The sequence below is a fragment of the Protopterus annectens genome, chromosome 4.part0 (genome assembly GCF_019279795.1).
Source record: "Protopterus annectens isolate FY-2018-M chromosome 4.part0, PAN1.0, whole genome shotgun sequence".
Classification (NCBI taxonomy): domain Eukaryota; kingdom Metazoa; phylum Chordata; order Ceratodontiformes; family Protopteridae; genus Protopterus; species Protopterus annectens.
Genome location: NC_056733.1, coordinates 1,822,872,204 through 1,822,897,036, shown reverse-complemented (window position 1 = coordinate 1,822,897,036; position 24,833 = coordinate 1,822,872,204). Strand labels below are relative to the sequence as shown.

General features: G+C 44.5%; 1 protein-coding gene across 1 annotated transcript in view; it reads left to right on the top strand.

The window, feature by feature from the left end:
- Positions 1-24,833, top strand: part of CDC25C (cell division cycle 25C) — a 1,649,736-nt gene that overhangs the window by 326,059 nt on the left and 1,298,844 nt on the right. Inside the window, exon 6 of the mRNA XM_044069511.1 lies at positions 23,014-23,047. Within this exon, the coding sequence (XP_043925446.1) occupies positions 23,014-23,047 (34 nt within the window). The remainder of the gene's footprint in view (positions 1-23,013; positions 23,048-24,833) is intronic.

Sequence of the window (24,833 nt, the reverse complement as noted above, 5' to 3'; positions counted from 1 at the left end):
GATTCACCAGCTGGACCGGAGAGGAGATTGACAACTGACCTTTGGACATGCTAGAATAATATTGGGAATTCCTTAATTGAAAACAAGGGCCAGTGGGGAGTGAGGGTGTAGTGCTTTTAATTTTTAGTGCTGACTTATATAATTGCTTTAGTGAGCAAGTGCCAGGTAACTTGAGTGCAATGTTTTACAAGTAACTAAATGCAAAAACGACAAACAGTAACTTTCTTTCAAGTGAAACAAGGAACTAGTACAGTAAGCAATGCAGATATCACTAGTGATCCACAGAAGCGCTGAGAAGCCGCATATTATGTGGATTTTGCTTCCAGGGAAATAACAAGCAAACGAACAACAAGCATATAAACAAAGCTAGATTCAGCAGGCCTGGATCTAGTCTATGTTGGAGCAAACAAGGTGTGCCAATTTCAGTAAGATACAGTTCAAATATTCAGGCACTATAAACCTTTAACCAGAAATTCCCAGCTCAGAAGGGCAGAGTCCAGCCTCTTCTCCCACAAGAGTGCAGACCACGAACCTTCTTAATGTAAAATAACTGGCCTGAAGCCCAAGTGCCTAAACCAGAACTAATACACTTGGACACTGGGCTCTCAATCAGCAGTTCCCAACTTAGGATGAAAGCTACCTGTCCTGCCACCACAGTGCTTGCCACAAACCTTCCTAATGTAAAACAACTGGTCTGAAGCCCAAGTGCTTAATCCAAAAGACTTAGAATGATAGCTACACTTTAATCAAGTTACAACCAAGCAGTAATAAATACAATTGAGTACTTTAGAGAATGTCTGGATTAGTGCTCAAGTTACACAAACAAAGCTAGATCCAGCAGGCCCGAATCCAGTCTATGCCACAGCAAACAAGGCGCACCAACTTCAGTAAGAAGCAGTTCTGATATGCATGCACCATAAGCCTTTAACCAGAAATTCCCAGCTCAGAAGGGCAGAGTCCAGCCTCTCCTCCCACAAGAGTGCAGACCACGAACCCTCTTAATGTAAAATAACTGGCCTGAAAGCCCAAGTGCTTAAACCAGAATTAATACACTTTTAGAATAACAGACACTGAGCCCTCAATCAGCAGTTCCCAACCTAGAAGGATGTAAGCTACCTGTTCTGCCACAACAGTGCAGACCACAAACCCTCTCAGTGCAAAACTGGTCCGAAGCCCAAGTGTTTAAACCAAAAGGCTTAGAATGAGCAACACCAAGCAGTAATAAATACAATTGAGTATTTTTAAGATGATGCAAAAGTAAAATGAAGTAGGTAGAAACACAAGTACAGTAAAAGCAGATGAAATTTTTTTTTTTTTAATCTGAACAAGTGCCGAGATCAAAGAAACAGATTTGAGTGCTGAAACTAGAAAACTGGCTAGTTATAAGAAAAAAAACAAGCTAGAAGGCTTCCCTCAAACACAGAAGGGCTTGGGGGCTCAGAAGCTTACAAATAGTCTATACAACTTAACAGGAAAGGCAGGAAATAAGCTTAATTTTTTTTTGTCTGTTTCCCAGATGCTCTCTTTGTACACAGTAGGAGTGCCTGAAATCAGAATATGATCTCACTGCACTCAGTTGAGTGAGCAAATGAGATGGGCCCAGAGGTAGGCTGAGGGGCGGGCAGTTTCAAGGCCACTAAGATTAACACCAAAACAAAAACAGGGAGGGTGGGTGTGTATAACTGAAGAGCAGAATAACTGCCACTTCAGTTAAATATTCCTTCAACACAGTTTAAATCAAATTAAATACTGTATTTTTTTTTTTAAAAAGTGCAGATAAAGGTACTGAAATTCTCTTATACGTCCAGTTGAATATAACCAAGTTCTTAGCTGGCCAAAGCTGAGGTTTTTAAGCAGAAAATATTTCACAATGCACCACTTAAAAAGGCAAGGACAAGAAATCAAAGAATGTGGCTACCCCCACACCTGTAATTACTAGCAAAAACAAAATTCAGCGAACACTAGCTTCAGTTCAAGTTACTGAAGAGCAGAATAACTGCCGCTTCAGTTAAATATTCCTTCAACACAGTTTAAATCAAATTAAATACTGTATTTTTTTTTAAAAGTGCAGATAAAGGTACTTAAATTCTCTTATACATCCAGTTGAATATAACCAAGTTCTTAGCCGGCCAAAACTGAGGTTTTTAAGCTGTTACTAAAGATCAAGACAGAGAAACCGAAAGTCATTCTGATAGCTCCAGACTGGCAAAGACAACACTGGTACCCACTGCTATGGAGCTTGACGCACACCAATCCGTGGCTCCTTCCTCAAAGGCCACTTCTGACACAGCACAATTACAGGACACTACACCCCAGCTTGAAAACATTGAAGCTGACAGCTTGGAAGATTCCATGACTATTCCTCAGGATACTCTTTCCAAAAGGGTAAAAGATATCATCCTGGAGGCGCGCAGACCTTCCACTAGAAAAACACACTCTGCAAAATGGAAGAGATTTCTTATCTGGAACAGCAAAAAGGGTCAAGACCCATCAGTGATGAGCATTCCACAGATCCTAGAATATTTGGCTGAAATGCTCCACAATGGCCTTTCATATTCTTCCATAAAAATACATGCTTCAGCAATATCTGCCAAATATAACACTGATCCGCCTGTATTTTCTCACCCATTGCTAAGACGGTTTCTAAGAGGTATAAAGAACATCAACCCTCCAAGGAAACCACCAGTGCCTGCATGGGACCTCAACTTCATGCTGGAAAAATTAACTCTTCCTCCCTTTGAACCAGCAGCATCTTCAGAGTTGAAATTTCTGTCTTGGAAGACAGCTTTCCTTCTGGCAGTAACCTCAGCAAGAAGAGTCTCTGAGCTACAGGCCCTTATGGCAATACAACCATTTCTCATTTTCATCTGGACAGTTTCTTTGAGAACCAGTCCGTCATTCATGCCAAAGGTGGTATCCAGGGTGTCCCTGAATCAAGCTATTCACCTGTCTACCTTCTTTCCCAATCCTCAAAATAAAGGAGAGAGACTTGTGCACACCTTGGACATACACAGACAGTTGCACTACTACTTGGACAGAACAAAGTCTTTCAGAAAATCTGACCAGCTTTTTGTAGCTTGCGCTGCTGGATTGCAGGGAAAAGCAATTTCCAAGCAGACAATTTCTAAATGGATTGGACATTGCATTCGATTCTGCTACTCTTTTCATGGAAAAACTGTGCCAGCTGACATCAGGCCACATTCCACCAGAGCTACAGCCACTTCCACAGCCTTCTTAAGAGGAGTGGCAACAAAGGACATTTTAGAAGCTGCTACATGGAGCTCCGTGCATACATTTTCCAAACATTACAACCTGCCTTTATATTCCAGATCCAGAGCAGGGTTTGCTTCTGCAGTCCTGCAGGGCATTTTAGCTACACCATCTTTGTCTTAGTGCCTACCACCCCCAGGTTGGCTATGGTATTCAACCCATATGTCAGGACTGCAGGTTGCTTCCTTGAAGGACATAGTACAGTTTTGTACCTACCATAAATGTAGATGTCCGGTAGGTATGCAACTGCAGTCAGGTTTTCCCTCCCACCTACCCGTCTGTGGTATTCTTTTGGGTTTCTACCCCTCATTTTAGCTACCTGGAGTAATCTTTTATGGTGTATTTGTTTTTATGTTGTACTTGTCTGGAATTTTTTCTCTATTTTCAAAATTTAGCCTTCCTTAGAGGGCACCTGGCATCTGGGGCAAGAAACACTGAAGAAGATGGCGTCGACTGACACTTTTATACCCCAGGCGCTCTGATGTCGGGGAAAGGGCGACGTCAGCCGACGCCGGACCCAGACTTTGGAATCCGGCCGACCGAAGGGCTGCCTAAGGCAGGACAACCCATATGTCAGGACTGCAGTTGCATACCTATCGGATATCTACATTTTATGGTAGGTACAAAACTGTACTTTCTGCAGGAGGCCATAAAACCTAGTACCAGGAGAAATTATGTATCTAAATGGAACAGATTCTCCAAGTGGTGTCAATGGAAAAACCAGGACCCTCTGACTACCTCTTTACCTATGGTCCTTTTCTATTTGTGTGAGCTACTTCACTCAGTACTAAGTTACTCTTCAGTCAAAGTCCACTTATCTATCTGCTATCTGTTTGTCTGCCCATATCACCTCCTCTAGCTTCCAGTATAAAGTCCAGCTTTTTCTGAAAGGGCTACTTCATATCACCCCCCCCCCCCCCCCAGAAAACCTATATCCCCTCCTTGGGACCTGTTTTTCGTACTAGAAAAGCTCACATTGCCACCCTTTTTACCAGCTCATTCAGTATCCCTGAAACTATGCACCCTGAAAACAGTTCTAGTGGCCCTCACCTCCACCAGGAGGGTATCAGAGATTAAAGTCCTTATGGCTACCTCTCCTTATCTTATTTTCCACAAGGACAGAGTTGCTCTCATGACCAACCCTGCCTTCATGCCCAAGGTGGTTAATGAAGTCTCATTAAACCAGACCATTAACCTACCAGTTTTCTACCCTCATCCACAAAATTCCTCCGAGAGGACTCTCCATTCCTTGGATGTCCCCAAGCAACTGAGGTACTACTTAGACAAAACCAAACTGATTAGAAAGACTGACCAATTATTCATCTCCTTCCATCCAAGAGCTCTAGGGAGGGCAGTCTGCAAACAGACCATTTCTTTGTGGATCTCAAAATCTATTGGCATTTGCTGTTCGTATCATGGAAAATCCTTGCATGGTCAAGTCGAACCCCAATCTACCAGGGCAGCTGCCATTTTCAAAGGGGCCGACTATGATTCCATTTTAGAAGCAGCAACTTAGACCTCTGTTCACACCTTTACTAAGCATTACAAACTGACCTAGCCTTGAGAGTAAGAGCAGGGCTTGCCATTTCAGTTCTCCAAGGACTCCTTGATCATGGAACCTAATCCTCCACCCAGGCTCATACCTAAAGCTCTGGTACTCTCCCTACTGTAATGAATACTGCAACATGGAAGAGAAGGACATCTAAGGTTATGGTAAGTTCTTACACAACTATTTTTGTGTGTTTATTAAGCCATTTTTGACTTATTTGAATTCTGAACAAGTCAAATGTGGGGATGACCAAAGGACCAATATAGGGAACCATTTTTAAATATTGCCATAATTCACTTAGGTTTTGCATCGGTATGCCTCTTTGGAATAATGAGATCTAGAACACTCCAATTTCTGACATTGTTGACAGGCTGTAGTTATCTGATTTGCCAGAAAAAATACATTGGGGGGCAAAAATATGAGGCAAAATCGTGACCTTTGTGTGAGAGAGAGATGAAGCACATAACTGGGAAGGTGGTAGACAACTGAAGTAAGGTACCACTTTGTAATTAATGCTGATAGTTTAGAGAACTTAAACAATGGCATCTGGAATATGAGAGAAGAGTCGACTGCTTTGTCGAGCTGCATCAGCTGGGTAGAAAAGAGCTTGCCTCCTGCTAGCTTATGCATATGCTTTAATATGGTGTGTGCTTTTTAAGCAGTCTGAACACCTTGTTAAACAGATGTACAAGTTTGTTCTGTAGTCTGAGAAAGGAGTTCCATTATGTAACCTTGGAAGTGAGTATTTTGTTTTTCTTGTAGGGGTGTGGGTTAACAGGGTAATCCATAGTCTTCAGATTTTCCCAGTGAATACTACCTTCTCCTTACTGGCAGGCATAAGGGGGCAGGCATGTAGTTTTAATGCTGATAGCCTTTGTGGATGGTATGTGGTGGAGGAAGATCAATACTTTTTGTACTGAACTTTCCAGTTGGAGCCATTGTCCCCATTAAGTCTAGTAATGTAGGAATTAACCTTAAGAACAGCCTCTTCAGGTTTGCGCTTGAGTATATGAAGTAAGCATCTGTGTAGGAATTGACAGGTTTGTATAGTAGTGCAAATCCTTGTGTGTGCTGTCCTGGTTAATATTCATTTACATTGTCCAAGGTTTTTGCACTGTGAATTATGAACACTTTTTTTTTTTTTTTTTTGCATTTTAGAAAGAGGGATCCATCATAAATGCTGATGGACTAACTTCTTGCTTGGATCATTCCTTAAATGGTCCATTTTTGTAGTAGGGGTTTTAAATGTTTTGATTTGTACTGTTTGATGATCTTTGTGTTTCACTGTTGCAGTCATCACCTGTATGCTATCCCTGCTGTGGTAGTCCTCGGCCGGCCCGAGTACCAGAGTAGATGTTTTTCTGCGTCAGCTGCTGTCGCTTGCTGCCTGATGTCAGGTCGTCAGTACTGTAAAGGAAGGCAGCCGACGCCATTACATCAGTCTTTCTTGCAGTGGAGCCCGTAGCAGAAGCAGTTCAAGTGTGCCAGCCGGTCGCTACCAGAGTTTGAATTACAACAGTAAACGTCTAAAGCCAAGTACGCCGTTGGAGATCCTTTCTTGTTGCACTAACCGATGTCCGAAAAAGTTCTCTTCTCTCCTGTTGAAAGCAAATACCACACAGAGACTTCCATTCATACAGCTTCACTTCTTTATGCTCAGACCACAATGCTCCCCGTTCCCAGTTCTGTGCCCTCTTTAATGTGAGAACTATTCGTCGTAGAGGTCTTATTGTAGCCAGGTATTTTTGTTTTCTGTCTTCGCATTCCAAAATGGCATCTGTTAGCCAGCAATCCATAGACATTCCGAAAAATGTGCAGTGATAGAGACAGACCACACAAAGCTAAGCCTTCTGACGACGCTTCTGATAAGCAGGTTGTCAGTTCTCCGGAATTCAGTGAGGTGCTTTCGCAGCCCCTGCTGCCCGATTCGATACCTTTGCAGGCCTCTATTGAGACCCTTTTGGAGTCCGGTATGCCACAGAAATCTTTGTCTTCCGAGGCTTTGGTTGTCTCTGCCTTGCTTGGGTCCAGAGCCGCTACATAGGCACAGGCTTCTGAGGAAGTTTTTCACAGTACCAAATCTAGACAAAAAATAGTGTCTTCTCAGACTACTGTTTCTATCAGACTGATGGATACTCTTGCTTCTAGGCTTCAAGGATGCATCTGCAGTCTTTACAAATGGGTTGTCCTGTCGTCAGGCAGCCCTTCGGTCGGCCGGATTCCAAAGTCTGGGTCTGGCTTCGGCTGGTGTCGCACTTCACCCGACGTCATTGCGGCAGTTATTCGGGTATAAAGGCACCAGCCGACGCCATTTTCCTCAGTCTTTCTTGCCGCGTGGCGCCCGAAGCAGAAGCTGTTCGCAAGTGCCGGTCGGTCAGATCCAGAGATTACTACTACCGAATACTACTTCGAAGACTTCTATAAAGCTAAGTACCCCGTTGGGGACTCTTTCTTGCCTCAGCCGATGTCAGAGAAAGTTAATAACTGTTTATCTTGTGGGAAACCAATACCTCATAAAGATTTCCACTCCTATTGCATACATTGTTTAGGCCCAGACCATGACGTAGCAGCTTGTCTAGCCTGTGCTTCTTTTAACCGACGGACGCTTAGACGTCGGTCGGACTTTGCTGAGCAGATTTTCGGCTCCGATTTTGCCTACATTATGCCGTCGGATCCTCCGACTACGCAAATAACCAAAAAACGTAAAGAAAAGGACCGACACTCGTGGTCCGTGGTTTCGGCCAAAACCGCTGTTAAGCAAACCACGAGTGTCTGTTTCGGCCGAAACCGAGCAAGCGGTTCTTTCTTCAGCCGATATCTTGCCTTCTACCGAGGCCTCTTCTAACCTGGTAGAAACGGCTTCTGAAATCCAACCTTCTGTTGCGGTTTCACAGGATTTATCAGACACCATTCCCCTGGATATCTCTACCCCTGCACGTGGAGCTGCTAGGCCTCCTCCAGCCATGTCTATTAAGGCCTTTGCCAGGGCTAAAGCAGCCAAAGCATCAAAACCTGTGCCTGCCAAGCCCCCCTCTCACAGGCCCAGCACCAGCTCCCATATGCTTTCTTTGGCTGAGGATCTCATCTCTTTAATTCGTGGAGCCCAGCCTCATCCAGGCAGGGCCTCTCTCCCTCCTCCAGAAAAGAGGCCTAGAGCAGAGCCCCCTGAGCCAGTATCCACAGATGATTCCTCTGATGACTCAGAACATACAGACCGTCCTGAGGCTTCTTATTCTCCTTACGAAGACTCTGATGCTGAGGAGTCCATCCCTTCAGCCTCTCCTCCTGAGGAATTTTCCTTTGGGGAAACCTTGCATGCTATGAGGGAACAATTTCAGTGGCAGGGCCAAGATTTCTCAGACTCTAGAAAAAGGCTTAGGACCTTTCTACATTTGCCACAGCATAGGCCTTTAGCTATACCTCCAGTTCTCCCTGTTGTTGATGATGCATTTAATGATGCTTGCTCTGCTCCTGATTCTTTACCTCCGGCTCCTGCTAAGCCCGATAGGTACTACAGGGTCCCGGACACTCATCACCACTTGTATAAGGCTCCTTTTGCGGATCCAGAGACTATCTCCCAGGGTCCTAAAGCTGTAGCAGCTACTTCTTCTAAAAAACCCCTCCCCTCTGAGAGGGAATCCAGGTCCTTAGAGAGATGGGGTAAAAAAGTTTACACCTCTGCTACTTTGTCAGCTAGAGCTTTGAACTGCCAATTTCATATGCTTCAATATCAAGAGTTTATGCTTGACCAGTTGACTAAAAGCTGTCCTCTGAAGAATCTTTAGATAAAAAGTATGTTCAAGAAATGGTACATAATATACAGCAGGTTAGTAACCATTCTTTAAAATGTGGCTATGATGCACTGGAGGCTTCCTTTAGATCAGCCATGACTGGCACAGTTATCAGGAGGCATGCATGGTTGAAAGAACAGGCATTACCAGAACACGTCAAATCTAAGCTTTTGGATGCACCTATGGACAAGGTCAATTTATTTGGTTCCCCTGCACAGCAGGTACTAAAAAAGATGGAAGAGAAAGCAAAATCTGTGCAAACAGTGAAAGATTTCTTACAAGTTCAACCTCCAAGGTTTAGCAGGAACTGGCCCTCCAAGTATTGGTCCTTTCCGGACTCCTCTAAGGCACAAAGAGGCAGGAATAGGCGCTCTAGAGGCAGAAACCAATCCAGGGGTGCCTACAGGGGTCGCCAGTGGCAGGGTAACAACCAACGAGGCACGGATACAGCCACCACCACTACAACAACTCAATCACAATGACTTGGCGGTGGCACCGCCTACCAGGGAACAACTAGAAGCACCCTTAGGCGGAAAGCTAACCTTATTTTCAAGAAACTGGCACTGCATTACAAGAGAAAAATGGATTTTGCAAACTATAGACCAAGGTTACAGGTTCCATTTCCATACTCTACCAGGAAAGAGAGGAATGCCAAACCTTCCACCTACTCAAAGGACAGAAGCTCTAAAACAAATATCTCAATTATTAAGAATGAGAGCTGTGGAAAAGGTACCATCTATGGAGCAAGGAAAGGAATTTTACTCCAGACTCTTCCTGGTACCAAGAAAAGAAAACAAATGGAGGCCTATTCTAGACTTGTCCGCTTTAAACACATTCCTCATTGTTCCAAAATTCAAAATGCTGACCCTACAGCAGCTTCTTCCCATGCTGGGCAAGGAGTCTTGGCTGGTAACTCTAGATCTCAAGGAGGCATACCTGCACGTCCCCATAAGACCAATTTGCAGAAGATACCTCAGATTTCTTGCAGGATCAGAGCATTATCAATTCTCAGCATTGCCCTTTGGCTTATCTACTGCGCCCAGAGTGTTCACGAAATGCCTGGCATCAGTAATCGCTCATTGCAGACTTCAGGGAATTCAAATCTATCCCTACCTGGACGACTGCCTGATACAAGCGGACAACAAAATCAAACTAACAGAAGACTTACAAAAAGTCATAAACCTGCTGCAAGCCTTGGGATATACAGTCAATACAAAAAAGTCAAGGCTGATTCCATCCCAAAGAATAACTTTTCTGGGTGCAGAACTGGACACATCAAAACAAATGGCATTTCTAACTGCAGAAAAGAAAGAGCAACTTCCTCTCTACTTCTTGGCTTTAACAAAGCAGAACCATCTAACTGCAAGAAAAGTGCTACAAGCTCTAGGCTTCATGGCATCCTGCATAATACTGGTCCCTCATGCCAGGCTGCATATGAGAAAGTTACAGTGGTACCTAAAGAATTTGTGGTCCCAGCACAAGCACAGCCTAGAAACCAAAATTCCAATGATCCCATGCCTGAAGCAAGAGTTCCTATGGTGGGCTCAGGCCTGCCATTCAAACACAGGATTGCCCTTCTGCAAAAGTCAACCAAGACAAACCATCACGACAGATGCCTCAGACCTCGGTTGGGGGGCACACATGATGGACAAGTGCATTCAAGGCCTATGGACTCAAGACCAGCTGCATCTGCACATAAATCTAAAAGAAATGATGGCAGTAAAATTGGCAATCCAGGCATTCAGACCTTTTCTCCAAGAAGGCCAGTTGATGATAAGGACAGACAACACCACAGTTATGTGGTACATCAACAAACAGGGAGGCACACACTCATACCCTCTATGCCGGCTGGCACTGGACCTATGGGATGTGGCTCTGAGCTACAACATTCAGTTACAGGCAATTTATGTACCAGGAAAGGAGAACATTCTAGCAGACATATTAAGCAGAACTACAACAGATGCCCACGAATGGATGCTGCATCCGGACATCTTCAAAACCATCACAAGAGAATGGGGATTACCACAAACAGACTTGTTTGCATCCCCATTCAATCACCAGTTGAAGAAATTCTGCACAAGGACTTACCACCCACTTGCTTGGAAGGTGGACTCCCTATCTTTCAGTTGGAAAACCTGACAGCATACGCATTCCCACCACTTCCTTTGATGCACAAGGTGCTTCTGAAGATCAAAGAGGAGCGTCCGAGGATCATTCTGATAGCCCCAGACTGGCCAAGACAACATTGGTATCCACTGCTGAGGAGCATGTCCGGGAACAAATATGGACACTGCCCTGATCCCATTACTGCTAACACAGAACAACTACAACATCCTGCATCCAAACCTAAAAACTCTGCAGCTAACTGCCTGGAACATTACATAACAGCAATTAACCCAAATTTATCCCAAAGGGTTAAAGACATAATCATGGAGGCTCGTAGACCTTCAACAAGAAAGAATTATGCAGCAAAATGGAAAAGATATCTCATCTGGAGTACTGCAAAGGGCAAGATGCGACACTGGTGAACATAGCCAACATCCTGGAGTACTTGGCGGAGCTCTTCCATACAGGCCTGTCCTATTCTTCCATCAAGATACATGCATCAGCTATTTCAGCAGAATACAGCTTGGATCCTCCTGTCTTCTCGCATCCTCTGCTCAGATAGTTTCTGAGAGGAATTAAAAATGTAAAACCTCCCAGGAAACCTCCATTGCCAGCATGGGACTTGAACTTTGTGCTTGAAAAACTGACTCTTCCTCCTTTCGAACCAGCAGCAACAGCAGAATTACAATACTTATCCTGGAAGACTGCTTTCCTGCTGGCAATAACTTCAGCAAGAAGGGTCTCTGAACTACAGGCATTAATGGCAGTGCAACCCTTCCTGATCTTCCATCAAGATAGAGTGTCCATGAGAACAAATCCTACATTTATGCCTAAGGTGGTATCCAGAGTCTCTTTAAATCAGGCTATCCACCTTCCTACATTCTTCCCCAACCCACAGAACAGGGGAGAAAAGCTCTTGCATACCTTGGATGTACACAGACAATTACGCTACTACCTGGACAGGACAAAAAACAATAGAAAAACTGACCAGCGTCTGGTAGCATATGCAACTGGAAAGGAAGGAAAACCAATTTCTAAACGGACAATCTCCAAATGGATAGGAAATTGCATTAGATTTTGTTACTCCTACCATGGAAAGAAAACTCCAGAGAACATCAGGCCTCACTCCACAAGGGCTACTGCCACTACCATAGCTTTCTTACGAGGAGTGGCTACCAAGGACATTATAGAGGCTGCTACTTGGACCTCCGTGCATACATTTGCCAAGCATTATAACTTACCTCTATACTCTAGATCCCGTGCTGGTTTTGCCACTGCTGTTTTGCAAGGGATCCTAACTACACCATAATATCTTCTCATTTCCTCCTCCCCTAGTTTAGCTATGGTATTCTACCCATTTGTAAAGACTGCAGATGCATCCTTGAAGGACATAGTACAGTTTTGTACCTACCATAAATGTAGATGTCCGAGAAGAATGCATCTGCAGTCAGGATTACCCACCCTCCTTCCCCTCTGAGGTACTCCTAGGGTATTTGCCAATCTTCAGCTAGCTTGGGGATCTATTATGGTGTATTTGTTTGTATATATGTACATACATGCTTATTTTGTGTGTTTGCTCTCTACTATTTGGAAACTTTGACATTTATCCAAATTTAGCCATCCAAGAGGGCACCTGGCATCTAGGGCAAGAAACACTGAGGAAAATGGCGTCGGCTGATGCCTTTATACCCGAATAACTGCCGCAATGATGTCGGGTGAAGTGCGACACCAGCCGAAGCCAGACCCAGACTTTGGAATCCGGCCGACCGAAGGGCTGCCTGACGACAGGACAACCCATTTGTAAAGACTGCAGATGCATTCCTCTCGGACATCTACATTTATGGTAGGTACAAAACTGTACTTTCCTGCAAGCCTTGGGTTACATGGCATCTTGCGTTGTCCTAATCCCACTGGCCAGGCTTCACATAAGAAAACTTCAGTGGTTCCTAAAGAACCTTTGGTGTCAGCACTCTCTACCTCTAAAGACCTCTCTCCCTCTGATCACCTCTATAAGGGCTGAGTTTCTCTGGTGAGCAGGGGTCTGTGCCCAGAACAAGGGTCTTTACTTCACCCTCCGCCCAACCGGGCAGACCATTGTCACAAATGCCTCAAACATAGCTTGGGGCGCTCACCTAGAAGGCAGGTGTACCCAAGGTCTTTGGGATGCCCAGCACTTTCTCTTACACATCAGCCGGAAGGAAATAATGGCAGTACAAAAGTCTCTGACATCCTTCAAACCCCATCTCGTGCCAGGGATTCTCCTTATGAAAATAGACAACACCACAGTAATGTGATACATCAACAAAGAGGGAGAGACCCATTCTTACCCTCTGTGCAGGCTGGCCATGAACCTTTGGCTGACTGCCTTTTCCATGGGACTATATCTGATAGCCCAATTATCTACCTGGGATCAGGAACACCCTGGCAGACCATTTAAGCAGAAACTTACTGGACCCCCATGAATTGCAGCCCCACATAAAAATCTTTTTACAAATCACTCAGGTGTGGGGGACTCAGGAGGTGGATCTCTTTGCTTCGCATCTCAACCATCAGTTAAAAAAAATTTTGTACCAGGGAGTATCACCAGCTAGTGTGGAAAGTGGTTGCCTTGACTTGTCCGTAGAACACCCTCTGTGTATGCATTCCCTCCTCTGCCTCTTATTACCAAGGTACTGATCAAAATAAGGGAGGAGAGACCAAAGGCCATCCTCATTTTTCCAGATTGGCCCAGACAATATTGGTACTCCTTACTGTGCAGCCTGACCTTACAGCCTCCCAGGCAGCTTCCCCTGATTTTCATACCTCTTAATTCAGGTTAGGGCGGAAATGCTCCACCCAGACTTAGACTCTCAAACTATCAGCATGGCTAATTATCTAAAGGCAAACAAGGGGCCATTGTTAAGCAAACCGGTTCTAGACATTATCACCGAGGCCAGAAGGCCCAGCTCCAGAAAATCTTATGCAGGAAAATGGAAAAGAATCTGTTCCTGGAGCCAGTCCAGAGGGGGCAATACCTCACAACCTTCCATCCGTTTTATCCTGGACTACCTAGTCGAGTTACTTAATAGTGGCCTCTCCTTCTCTAAAATCCCCGCCTCAGCCATTTCAGCACATTTTGATACAGAACAGCCCCTGTTCTCTACCATCCCTTGATTAAACAATTCCTCAGAGGGGCTTCTAATATCAGACCTCCCAGAAGGCCACCCACTCCAGCCTGGGACCTGAATTATGTTTTGGAAAAACTAACTTTACCTCTCTTCGAATCTGCTGCTTCAGCAGAACTGAGATACCTCTCCTGGAAGACTGCTTTTTTCCTAGTTATCACCTCAGCCAGAAGGGTTTCAGAATTTCAGGCACTGATGGCTGGTGAGCCCTTCATAATCTTCCATGCAGACAGGGTCTCTCTGAGGATTAATCCCTCCTTTATGCCCAAGGTGGTATCTAATGCAACTCTCTACCAGGCCATACATCTACCCACCTTCTTCTAACACTCAAAACAAGGGGGAAAGAATTCTGCACTTACTAGACTTGCACAGGCAGCTCAGACACTATCTGGACCATACTAAACACTTCAGGAAAACAGACCAACTACTTATCAGCTTTGCCCTAAGGGCAGAGGGGAAACCCATTTCCAAATGGATATCACACTGTATCCATTTCTGCTACAGATTGCATGGGGAACCCCCCCAAGTCTATTCACACCCATTCCACTAGGGTAGCCTCCACTTCCACAGCATTACTCAGAGTTCCCACTAGAGACCTCCTGGAAGCTGCCAGCTGGACTTCTGTCCGTACCTTTACCAAGTATTACCACCTAATTCCATTTTCTAAGGCTAGGGCAGGGTTTGCCTCTGCAGTACCTCAGGGCATGCTGACCCATACCTAGGTCTCGTACTAATCCTACCACCCCTCTCCTCAGCTTTGGGAATAGTCTCACAAGTGATGACTGCAACAGTGAAACACAAAGAACATAGTACAGTTGTGTACACTTACCATAAATGTTGATGTTAGAGTGTATTCACTGTTGCAGTCTTGGTTTCCCACCTTCCTTCCCCCTTGTGTCTTCTTTCTTTAGGGAGACATAAGTTTCTAACGGTGACTTAAAGCCACCAGGACCACTTTACCATATTTACTTGGGCCTCTGACTGGTTAGGGTATGAAAAACTGTTTGCTGCCTTCCTTTGTCGCACTGATGACCTTACGTCAGGCAGCAAGCGACAGCAGCTGACCCAGAAAAACATTGACTCTGGTATTCAGGCCGGCCAAGGGCTACCATAGCAGGGATAACCCACAGGTGATGACTGCAACAGTGACTACACTCTGACATCTACATTTATGTTAAGTATACACAACTGTACTTTCTGCCATTCCATTCATTGGTTTGTAATTGGTAAATTTTGTTTTCACTTAAATGTGTTTATTTTCGCTTTTTGTTTGTACTCTTAAAACTGAATCGGAAAACTGTCCTGTTGGATTAGTGTTCCGTGATGCCTAACAAATTACAATAGTTTTATTTTGTTCTATTCAGAATGTGCAGATTGATGGCACTTTACTTAGAGGCATTTAAAACATTGTATTCTTGCAGCTCAGGAGGTATGTCTGCACTTAAAGTGTACTGTTTTTTTAAATGAAAGTTGACATGCAGAAAATAGCATCTTTTTTTTCAATGCCATAATTGCTCATCTTTGGGTAAAGGAAATGTATTGTACAGATATTTTCTCTAGCTTTTCTTAATATTTGAGGGTTGTTTTTGCTTTAGTTGGGGCTGGGGATAGTTTGTGGGTGTGAGGGATTCCCATCAGTTAATACGGAGTTTAAGATGTTCTTCATGTTTCACTGTTGCAGTCATCACACTTGGGTTATCTGCCTGCAGGTAGCCCTCATTTGGCCCGAATACCAGAGTCTTGGGATTTTGCGTCGGATGCTGTCACCTCTTCCATGACATCAGGTAGTCAGGGGTATAAAACAGGTAGCAGACACCATTACATCAGCCTTTCTTGCCGAGAAGGAACCCAATGCAGAAGCAGTTCGCAAGTGCCAGTCGGCCGCTACGTGAAATTTTACTTTTTAGAGTTTCAAACCTGAAGTCTTCTAAAGCTTAGTACCCCATTGTGGGATCCTTTTTTCTTTTTCTAACCGATGTCAGAAAAAGTTAACACCTGTCTTGCCTGTGGAAAGCAAATAACTGAGATTTTCATTTTTACTGCATCACCTGTTTAGGCCCAGACCACAACGTCCCTCGCTGTTGGTTTTGTGCCTTGTTTAATGCCCGAACCATTCCCTGTCAGGCTATCTTTGTCATTAAATTCTTTCTCTCTTGTTCTCCGTATTCTGAAATGGTTTCGATAAGCCATCTAACTACCGATCTTCCGAAAAAATGTAAAGATAAAGACGGACCGCATAGGTCCAAAACTACCGATGATGCTTCCATTAAGCTATTCGCCAGTTCACAGGTACTCAGTGAGGTGCCTTTGCAGCCCCTGATGCCCAATTCTACAGATTCGCAGGCCTCTGCTGTGACCCATTCTGAGTCCAGTATACCCCGAGATGGTTCGACTATGGAACCTGCAGATGTCTCTACCTTGGATGAGTCTGGAGCCACTGTGCAGGCACCGGCTTCTGAGGGTGTATTCTGACCTACTGATGTTCGAATTAAACAGACAACTTCATTTTTAGCTAAAACTACTGAGTTTCTCAGGCCCAGAGTATGCACTACGCATAGTAAACAGACGACCAAAGTGAATGCTCAAGCTCCCATGCCACAAAAACAAATGTTTAGAATGGCTGAAGACCTTACTACCCTAATTAGGGGAAGCTAGCCTTCCCCTGCTAAGAGACAAAGAATTGAGTTTCATTCAGATTCTGCAGACCAGGAGTCTGATGACTCTGACCCTCTTGATTACCAGGACATATCCTTATCAACCTATGAAGATTCAGATGCATAGGAATCCATTCCCTCTGCCTCCCCTCCACAGGATTTTTCTTTTGGTGAAACCTTGCATACTTCGAGAGAGCATTTCTGCTGGGAATGCCAGGACTACCCTCCGTCCAGAAAGAGACTCGGAGAATTTTGAGTTTCCTCAGCACAGGCTTCTAGCTATACCTCCTGTCCTAGATGTTGTAGATGATGTCTTCATGTAATCCAGTCTTACTCCATACACTTTACCACCAGCCCCTAGAAATCCTGACCGTTACTACAGAGTACCTGATTCTCACAAATTTCTCTAAGAATCCTGCTGTGGATCCAGAGACCATTTCCCAGAGACCTAAAGGTATTAAGACTACTACAGCCAAAAGCCCTACTCCTTCAGACAGGGATTCCAGAGTTTAGACAGATTGGGTAAGAAGGTATATACCTTTGCAACTCTTGCTATCAGGGCAGTGAATTGCCAGTTTCACATGTTGAAAGTACCGGCTAACTAATTAAACAAAAAATGGTGTTACTTCCTGATTGTGCAGAAAATAAAGATTTACAAGAGTTAATGCATTCTGCAAACCAAGTTAGTAAGCATACTTTGCAGTGTGGCTTTGATGCCTTAGAAGCATCTTGCAGGGCTGCAGTCACTTGGTCTGTACTGAGAAGGCATGCTGGGCTGAAGGAACAAACCTTACCAGATCATGTCAAATCAAAATTACTAGACTCTCCTTTAAATAAGGACTGTTTGGCACCAAAGCAGAAGAGGTTCTTAAAAAGATGAAGAAATTGCTAAATCTATGCAAACTGTTAAAGAATTCTTACAAGTGCAGCCACCTAGGTTCAGTAGGCATTGGCCTTCTAAAAGCCTGGTCCTTTCCAGCCCCTTCCAGGCCTTCTCAGTCCAAACCCGGGGGAAATAGACCACCCAGACAAGTCTCAGGGTATGCAGAGATCTAAACAATGGCGTGCCCCCACCTCAAAAACAGGAAGTGGTAAGCCATCCCCTTATGGAGAAAGTTCACAATAACTTTTCAGTTATCCTTCCCAGTCCTGCCCAATTACTTGTGCCCCAGGAGGAAAACTTGCTCTTCATGCAAAAAAACTATGTCCATTACTCAGGGCCGACTGGTCCTAAACATTGTATCCCGGGGTACAGATTCTACTTGCATTCACCGCCAACCCCAAGTGGGCAGAGGCTCAAAAGCAAGTATTTTCCCTGCTCAACATCCGGGCTATTAAACCTGTTCCAGTAGAACAAAGGGGACAGGGCTTCTACTCCAGAATGTCCCTGGTGTGCAGAAAAGAGGGCTCCTGGCACCCAATCCTGGATCTATCAGTTCTCAACACCTTTCTGGTGGTCCCAAAATTCAGAATGCTTACCCTGCAAAAGTTTCTCCCTATGCTAGCCAAGGATGCCTGGTTAGTCACTCTAGACTTAAAAGAAGCGTATCTGCACATCCCCATAAGGGAGTCTGCACATCCCCATAAGGGAGTCTGCACATCCCCATAAGGGAGTCTTGCAGGAAATATCTACGCTTCAAGACAGGCTTTATGCACTGTCAGTTCTCTGCACTTCCCTTTGAGAATAATCTGGGCACAGTAGATAAGCCAAATTGCTTGGCTCCAGCCATTGCATACTGCAGGCAGAGAAATATCCAAATTTTCTCATACTTGGACAATTCCCTAATTCAGGCGGATAGTCAGGAATTGCTACTTCAGCACCTGGCATTTGTAGAAAGACTCCTAACTTCATTGGGGTGCACTATCAACGAAAAGAAATCACAACTGGTGCCCAGTCAAAAAATTGTATTCCTGGGAGCAAGGTTGAACACAACTTCCCAGATGGCATTTCTCACTCCAGAAAAACAGGTCTATTTGACAGACTACTTCGAACAAATGGCCACCAAAACCCAGCTATCTGCAAGGAAAATACAGCAAGCCCTAAGGTTCATGGCCTCATGCGTTCTGCTAATTCCATATGCAAGACTGCATATGAGGAAACTTCCGTGGAACTTAGTCTGTGGTACCAACATTCTCAGTACCTGGAAACAGTCATTCCTATCATACCTTGTCTAAGGGCAGAGTTCCTTTGGGTAGAAGCATGCAACCACAAGGGACTGCCTTTCACTTAACCCCTCGCCGCCCAAACCGTGACAACAGTCTCATCAGTCTGTTCGTGGGGGGGCTCACTTGGCAGCCAAATGCATTCAGGGCAAGTGGAGCCCAGGACAAATTCTCCTGCACATCAATCAAAAAGAGATGCTAGCTGTACAGAATGCTCTGACTGCCTTCAAATACCTAATCCTTCCAGGACAGCTGCTGATAAAAACAGACAGCACCACATTTATGTGGTATATAAACAAGCAGGGGGAACCCATTCTTACCCACTCTGCAGGTTAGCCATGACCCTGTGGAACACAGCCTTGAGCAGCTAAATGAATCTGCAAGCTCACTTCCTGCTAGGCAAACAAAATTCACTGGCAGACGACTTAAGCAGAAATCTCCTAGACCCACACGAGTGGAACTTGGAGCCCAACACCTTCAAATCTAGTGGTGGGGGACACAGGAGGTGGACCTTCTTTGCCTCCCCTGAGAACCACCACTTGAGTAAATTCTGCACCAGGATCCCTCACAGCAGGGCCGGGAAGGTGTTATGCCTTTTCCCCTCTGCCCCTCCTCTCAAAAGTACTACCCAAGATCAAACAGGACAGGCCAAGGGCAATTATTGCCCCAGACTGGCTATGCCAGCACTGGTACCCACTCATATGCAGTCTGACAACAGTGTCACCCTGGCACCTTCACCAGACACCTTCCCTGCTGTTTCAGCAGAAGGGACAGATTTTGCATCCACAGTTGCAACCCCTAAACCTTGCAGCCTGACTTATCCCCTGAATACACCTCCAGCAAGCCTCAACAAACAGGTGCTGTATGTCATTCTTGAGGCCAGAAGGCCTAGTACTAGGAAATCCTGTGCTGAAAAGTGGAAAAGATATTATTCTTGGAATCAGCCTCAAGTAAAGGACACAGCAGTGCCCTCCTTACCTCAAATCATGGATTACCTAGCAGAACTTCTCCACAGAGGCCTATCCTTCTCCATTAAGATTCCTGCCTCTGCCATCTAAGTTTATAATACTGAGCCACCTCTATTTTCTCACCCTCTCATCAAACAGTTCCTGAGAGGGCTAACAACTTAAGGCCCCCTAGGAGAACACCCACCCCTGCCTGGGACTTTAACTTTGTACTGGAAAAGCTCACGCTTCCCCATTTTGAACCTGCTGCTTCAGCAGAGTTAAAATTCCTCTCTTGGGAATCAAGCCTTGCTTTTAGCCATAATGTCAGCAAGAAGAGTGTCTGAGTTACAGGCACTAATGGCTGTGTAACCTGGTCAGCCTCGGTAAGAAGCTGCGATCCCTGATAAAATTCTCCAAAGCTAGTTATAAAAACAAAATCACCACTGATTCTAAAGACAACCACAAAGCATTCTATAGCTATGTCAAGAATCTCAATGGCAACACTCTGATCTGCTCTGAGTTACAGCACAATGGCACTAAATATACAGACTCAGCTGATATTGCCAACATCCTGGCAGATAGGTTCAGTGCTAACTCTACACCCCCCCCCCCCCAAAAGAGCCCATCTCCATACCGGAAGAATGCAAAGTTCCTGTAATTACGGCTGCACAGGTAAAAACCACATTCTCCAAAGCCAAGAACACAGCATCTATGGGACCAGACAAAATCCCAGGCTGCGTTCTACACGAACTACAGAATGAACTGGCACCCCACCTAAGTACCATGTTCAGTCATAGCCTCACCTCATGCTTTGTACCTGCTGAATGGCGCACAGCGATAGTTATCCCACTCCACAAGGGGGGAACCACCATGGACCCCGGGAACTACCACCCCATTAGCCTGACTAGCCTGGTCTGCAAGGCCATGGAACATATCATAATGGAACTTATAAACAAAGACATTGATACTCTCCAAACTCTGGACCCCACCCATTTCAGGTTTGTAAAAGGCAAATCATGTCTCCTAAACCTGATAGACTTCTTTGAAGCAGTCACCAAAGCCATAGACAAGGGTAAGGTGGTTCACACAGCCTATCTAGATCTTGCCAAGGCTTTTGACACCATCCCCCATTCTGGAATTATAGATAAACTCACTAAACTAGGTATAAATCCCTGTGTCACAAGATGGGTTGTCAACTGGCTCACTGACACACTGTGAAAGTAGCAGTCTCCAAATCTGACGTCAGACCAGTGACAAGTGGAGTACCACAGGGTTCAGTCCTGGGACCTCTCCCGTTTGGTATCTACTTCTCTGAAGTACAGGTTAACACAGAATGTCTTTGGCTAAAGAAGTTTGCAGATGACTGCAAACTAGGAGCCATAATCGAAACTCCTAACGATGTGGACATCCAAGAAAAGGGCCTCACTGAGACAGATGCCTGGTGTCAAAGCCATGGCCTCAAGCTCAGTGCCAAAAAGTGCTTTGTCATCCCCTTTGGTAAAAACTCTGTATCCATGAACTACAACATAGGTGGTAGTATATTTAACACCGAAAGTGTGATAAGAGACCTTGGGACACAGGTGGACAGTAGTCTCTCCTTTGATCACATCGCCACAGTAGTCAGGAAATCCCTTCTACGTGGCATACCTCATCACAAAAGGTTTCTCATCCAGAAAAAGAGGTCATTGTTCCCCTCTACTTATCACTCATTAGACCCATTGTAAGAGTACAATGCCCCTTTTGGTATGTACCTCTCAAGATTTCTACAACAACTGGAAAGGCTGCATAAATACCTCTCAAAGAGGATTACCGGCCTCAAACAGATGCCCTACACAGACAGTTTCAAAAAACTCCAGCTTTACTCTGTCGCATATAGTCTACTCGGAGGTGATCTCCGCCCAACATACAAAGCTATGTCAAACCCAGAGCTGTTGGACATGCTCCACTTAAAGAAATACCAATCCCTCCGTGTTACACTCTCTAGGGACCTAAACTTTGTCATCACAATAGACAGAACATGCCGTAGGGATAGATTCCTGTCCCAGAGACTTCCCATACTCTGGAATAAACTACCTATCTATATCAAACAAAGCTCCTCATTAGCACTCCAAGAAAAGTCTTGATGATTGGATGGGAAATAGGAAATTCACCCTGGGGATCGCCTCTGTGGCTCTGCAAGACGGTGGCACAGGAAAATCATTTTCTTGGGTGGCAAAAGCCAGGGTACCTTTTTGGCTGGGCTTGTATAGGCCCCATGGCCAATAGCCTAGTACCTACCTATGAATCCTTCATTATTTTCCTTACTGTCAGGGTTTCCCTCAGGACTAACCCATCCTTTATGCCTAAGGTGGTGTCCAGTGTAGCTTTAAACCAATCCATCCGTTTACCAACCTTCTTCCCTAATCCTCAGAATAAAGGGGAAAGGATCCTGCATTTCTTGGACATGCACAGACAGCTCAAGTTCTGTCTTGACAGGACTAAACCTTTCAAAAAATTTGACCAGCTGCTAGTCAGCTTTGCTACAGGGGCAGAGGTGAAGGCCATTTCAAAGCAAACCATTTCCAGATCGATAGCACACTGCATCCATTTGTGCTACAAGCACCATGGAAGACCTACCCCACAGGGGATCAGAACACATCCCACTAGGGCTACTTCCACCTCTACAGCATTTCTCAGGGGAGTCCATACCAGGGACATTCTGGAAGCTGCAACCTGGAGTTCTGTACACACCTTCACCAAGCATTACCACTTACCTATTTTTTTTTTTTAATCCAGAGCTGTATTTGCTACAGCAGTCTTACAAGGCCTGCTAGCCAGCCCTAACACTTCTTGACTGCCCTCCACCCTTCCTCAGCCTTGGGAATCAATCCAAGTGTGATGACTGCAACAGTAAAACATGAAGAACATAGTACAGTTGTGTACACTTAACATAAATGTAGATGTTCAAGTGTATTCACTGTTGCAGTCCTGGTTTCCCTCCTTCCAGCCCCCTGGTTTTGTCTGTCCTTCTGCCTATTCTCTCTACGGCCATTTTTAATGACAGTGGTATTTAAGTTTTACTGGTGGTGTTCCACACCATATACTAGTTTCCTATTTGGGGGGCTCCTGACATTTGGGGCAAGAAAAACGTATGTAATGGGCGTCGGCTGCCTGTTTTATACCCCTGACAACCTGACTATGGAAGAGGCAACGCCATCCCATACAGAAATCCCAAGACACTGGTATTCGGGCCACCTGCAGGCAGATGACCCAAGTGTGATGACTGCAACAATGAATACACTCTAACATCTACATTTCTGATAAGTGTACACAACTGAACTTTTTGAATACTGATAAGTGACACTAATCAGCATTTTATTTTCTCCTCAGGAAAACTCACCTGCGATGTATTGATACTGCAGTGGTAAGTTATTGTGCATTCATTAGTGACCATACTTAAGGAATCCCGTTTTTATACTCTTGTTCATATATAACATTGGTAGTTACATTAGACCTAAACCTTTATATGGAATAATATGTAAACTCTATAAGAAAACAAGCCTGAGTTAACTGGAAAGAGTACAGCAGAAAAATACCAAGGGCATCCATGGATGTGAAAATTTAAGTTATTATGAAAGTCTGAAATACCTGAACTTGTACATTGTCTTAAGAGGAGATCTTATTCAGGTATGAAGGGCATTTAGAGACCACTATTTCTGGGAATGTTTGGGGTTATCAAAAAGTACTAGAGAATCATTAGACAGCCTATGTAGATTCAATAGGAATGAGAAGTGTACTAATTGGCTCTCTGACAGAGTAGCTTATGCGTGGAGCAGACTACCAAATTACATTAAAGGAAGTACTAGTTTAGATATTAAGAACAGCCTGGACATTTATTATTGGAGCAAGTATTTTGGAATATTGTCTAGAAGGGCATTAATGCTGTACTTGAAATATTTCTATGTATAGAACATTGAGGCTTTTTTCCATTACTCTCCATTTTTGTCTGGGTCAGTGGTGTAGCCAGGCATACTTAACAGTCAACCTCTGCACATTTATAAGAACCCGTCAGGAATGTCATTGCTCATAATGGCACATACGGCCCAGAACATTTAAAACTGTCTAAACTGATGTGTACAACTGTGGTCTGTACATGTCTTGTATACACAAGGATATTTCACTAAAAAGTTTTAGTTTAGGCAGCAACTCCCGAAAATACTTTATGCATCCCTTTGAGTATAGAGGCAGTTTCTGATGACATGTTGAGTGGGTTGAGGGGGTGGGGACACAACAGCATGACGTGCAGAGATGGAACTTTCTAACCGCAAGCCTACTAGGAGTTGTAAGTTCAGTCATAGCTGCCAAAATTCGGGTGTGAAAAAATAGAACTGAGCAATTCCTGTATCTTGAGTATAGTCAATGAAAAGTTGTGCTTTTGGAGTCTGAGTACAGGGATTTTGTGCTCTGGGTACCAGGGCAATGTTATGAGCTGTTAAAAACAGTTGCCAGCTTTATGCAACTAATGGATTCATGTCGAGTCAAAGGTAGTTTCTGCAAACAGAAAATAGTGTTTTCCAAAACAGCCTTTGGCCAACAACTAAATTTTGTTTTTGCGGGGAGACAACCCCCCATGTGGTTGCACAACAGTGGGAGAAAAATGCAAACTCTACCATGGGCAAAAATAACTTCAGTGTACAGTGCTCTCGCTTTGTGTTCATAAAATTACCTTCAATGACATGAAGTGCACCTGCGATGGATTACTCTGCCTTCCCACTGGCACAGAATTAGAGTAGTAATATTTGTACATTTTGCTCCAAGTTTCTCCTGCTGCATGTAGACCTGACAGATTCTACAAGTTCCCTGATGGGGTCAGATTCTTGGTTAAGTTCCCTGCAGCAGACCCTGACAGGGTCTCTGTATCGGCAGATAAAGCCACCAAGCTCCTTCCATACTCTTTCCCACAGACACGACAGTAAGGCCATGGAATGCCTGCGTGAAAAGGTCTATACTTCTACCCTGGCATTTAGGGCAGTAAGTTATCAAACCCACATGTCCAAATATGCCCTAGCCCTTTTAGGACATGCCATAAATCTTCAGTGATATTCCAGTGTCTCCAACCAAATGCTCTGCTATCCAGCCTCATTTCTATCTTCACAGGTCACAAGAAACTCCACTTAGTGCAGTTACAATGCAGCAGAAGCCTCTGCCAG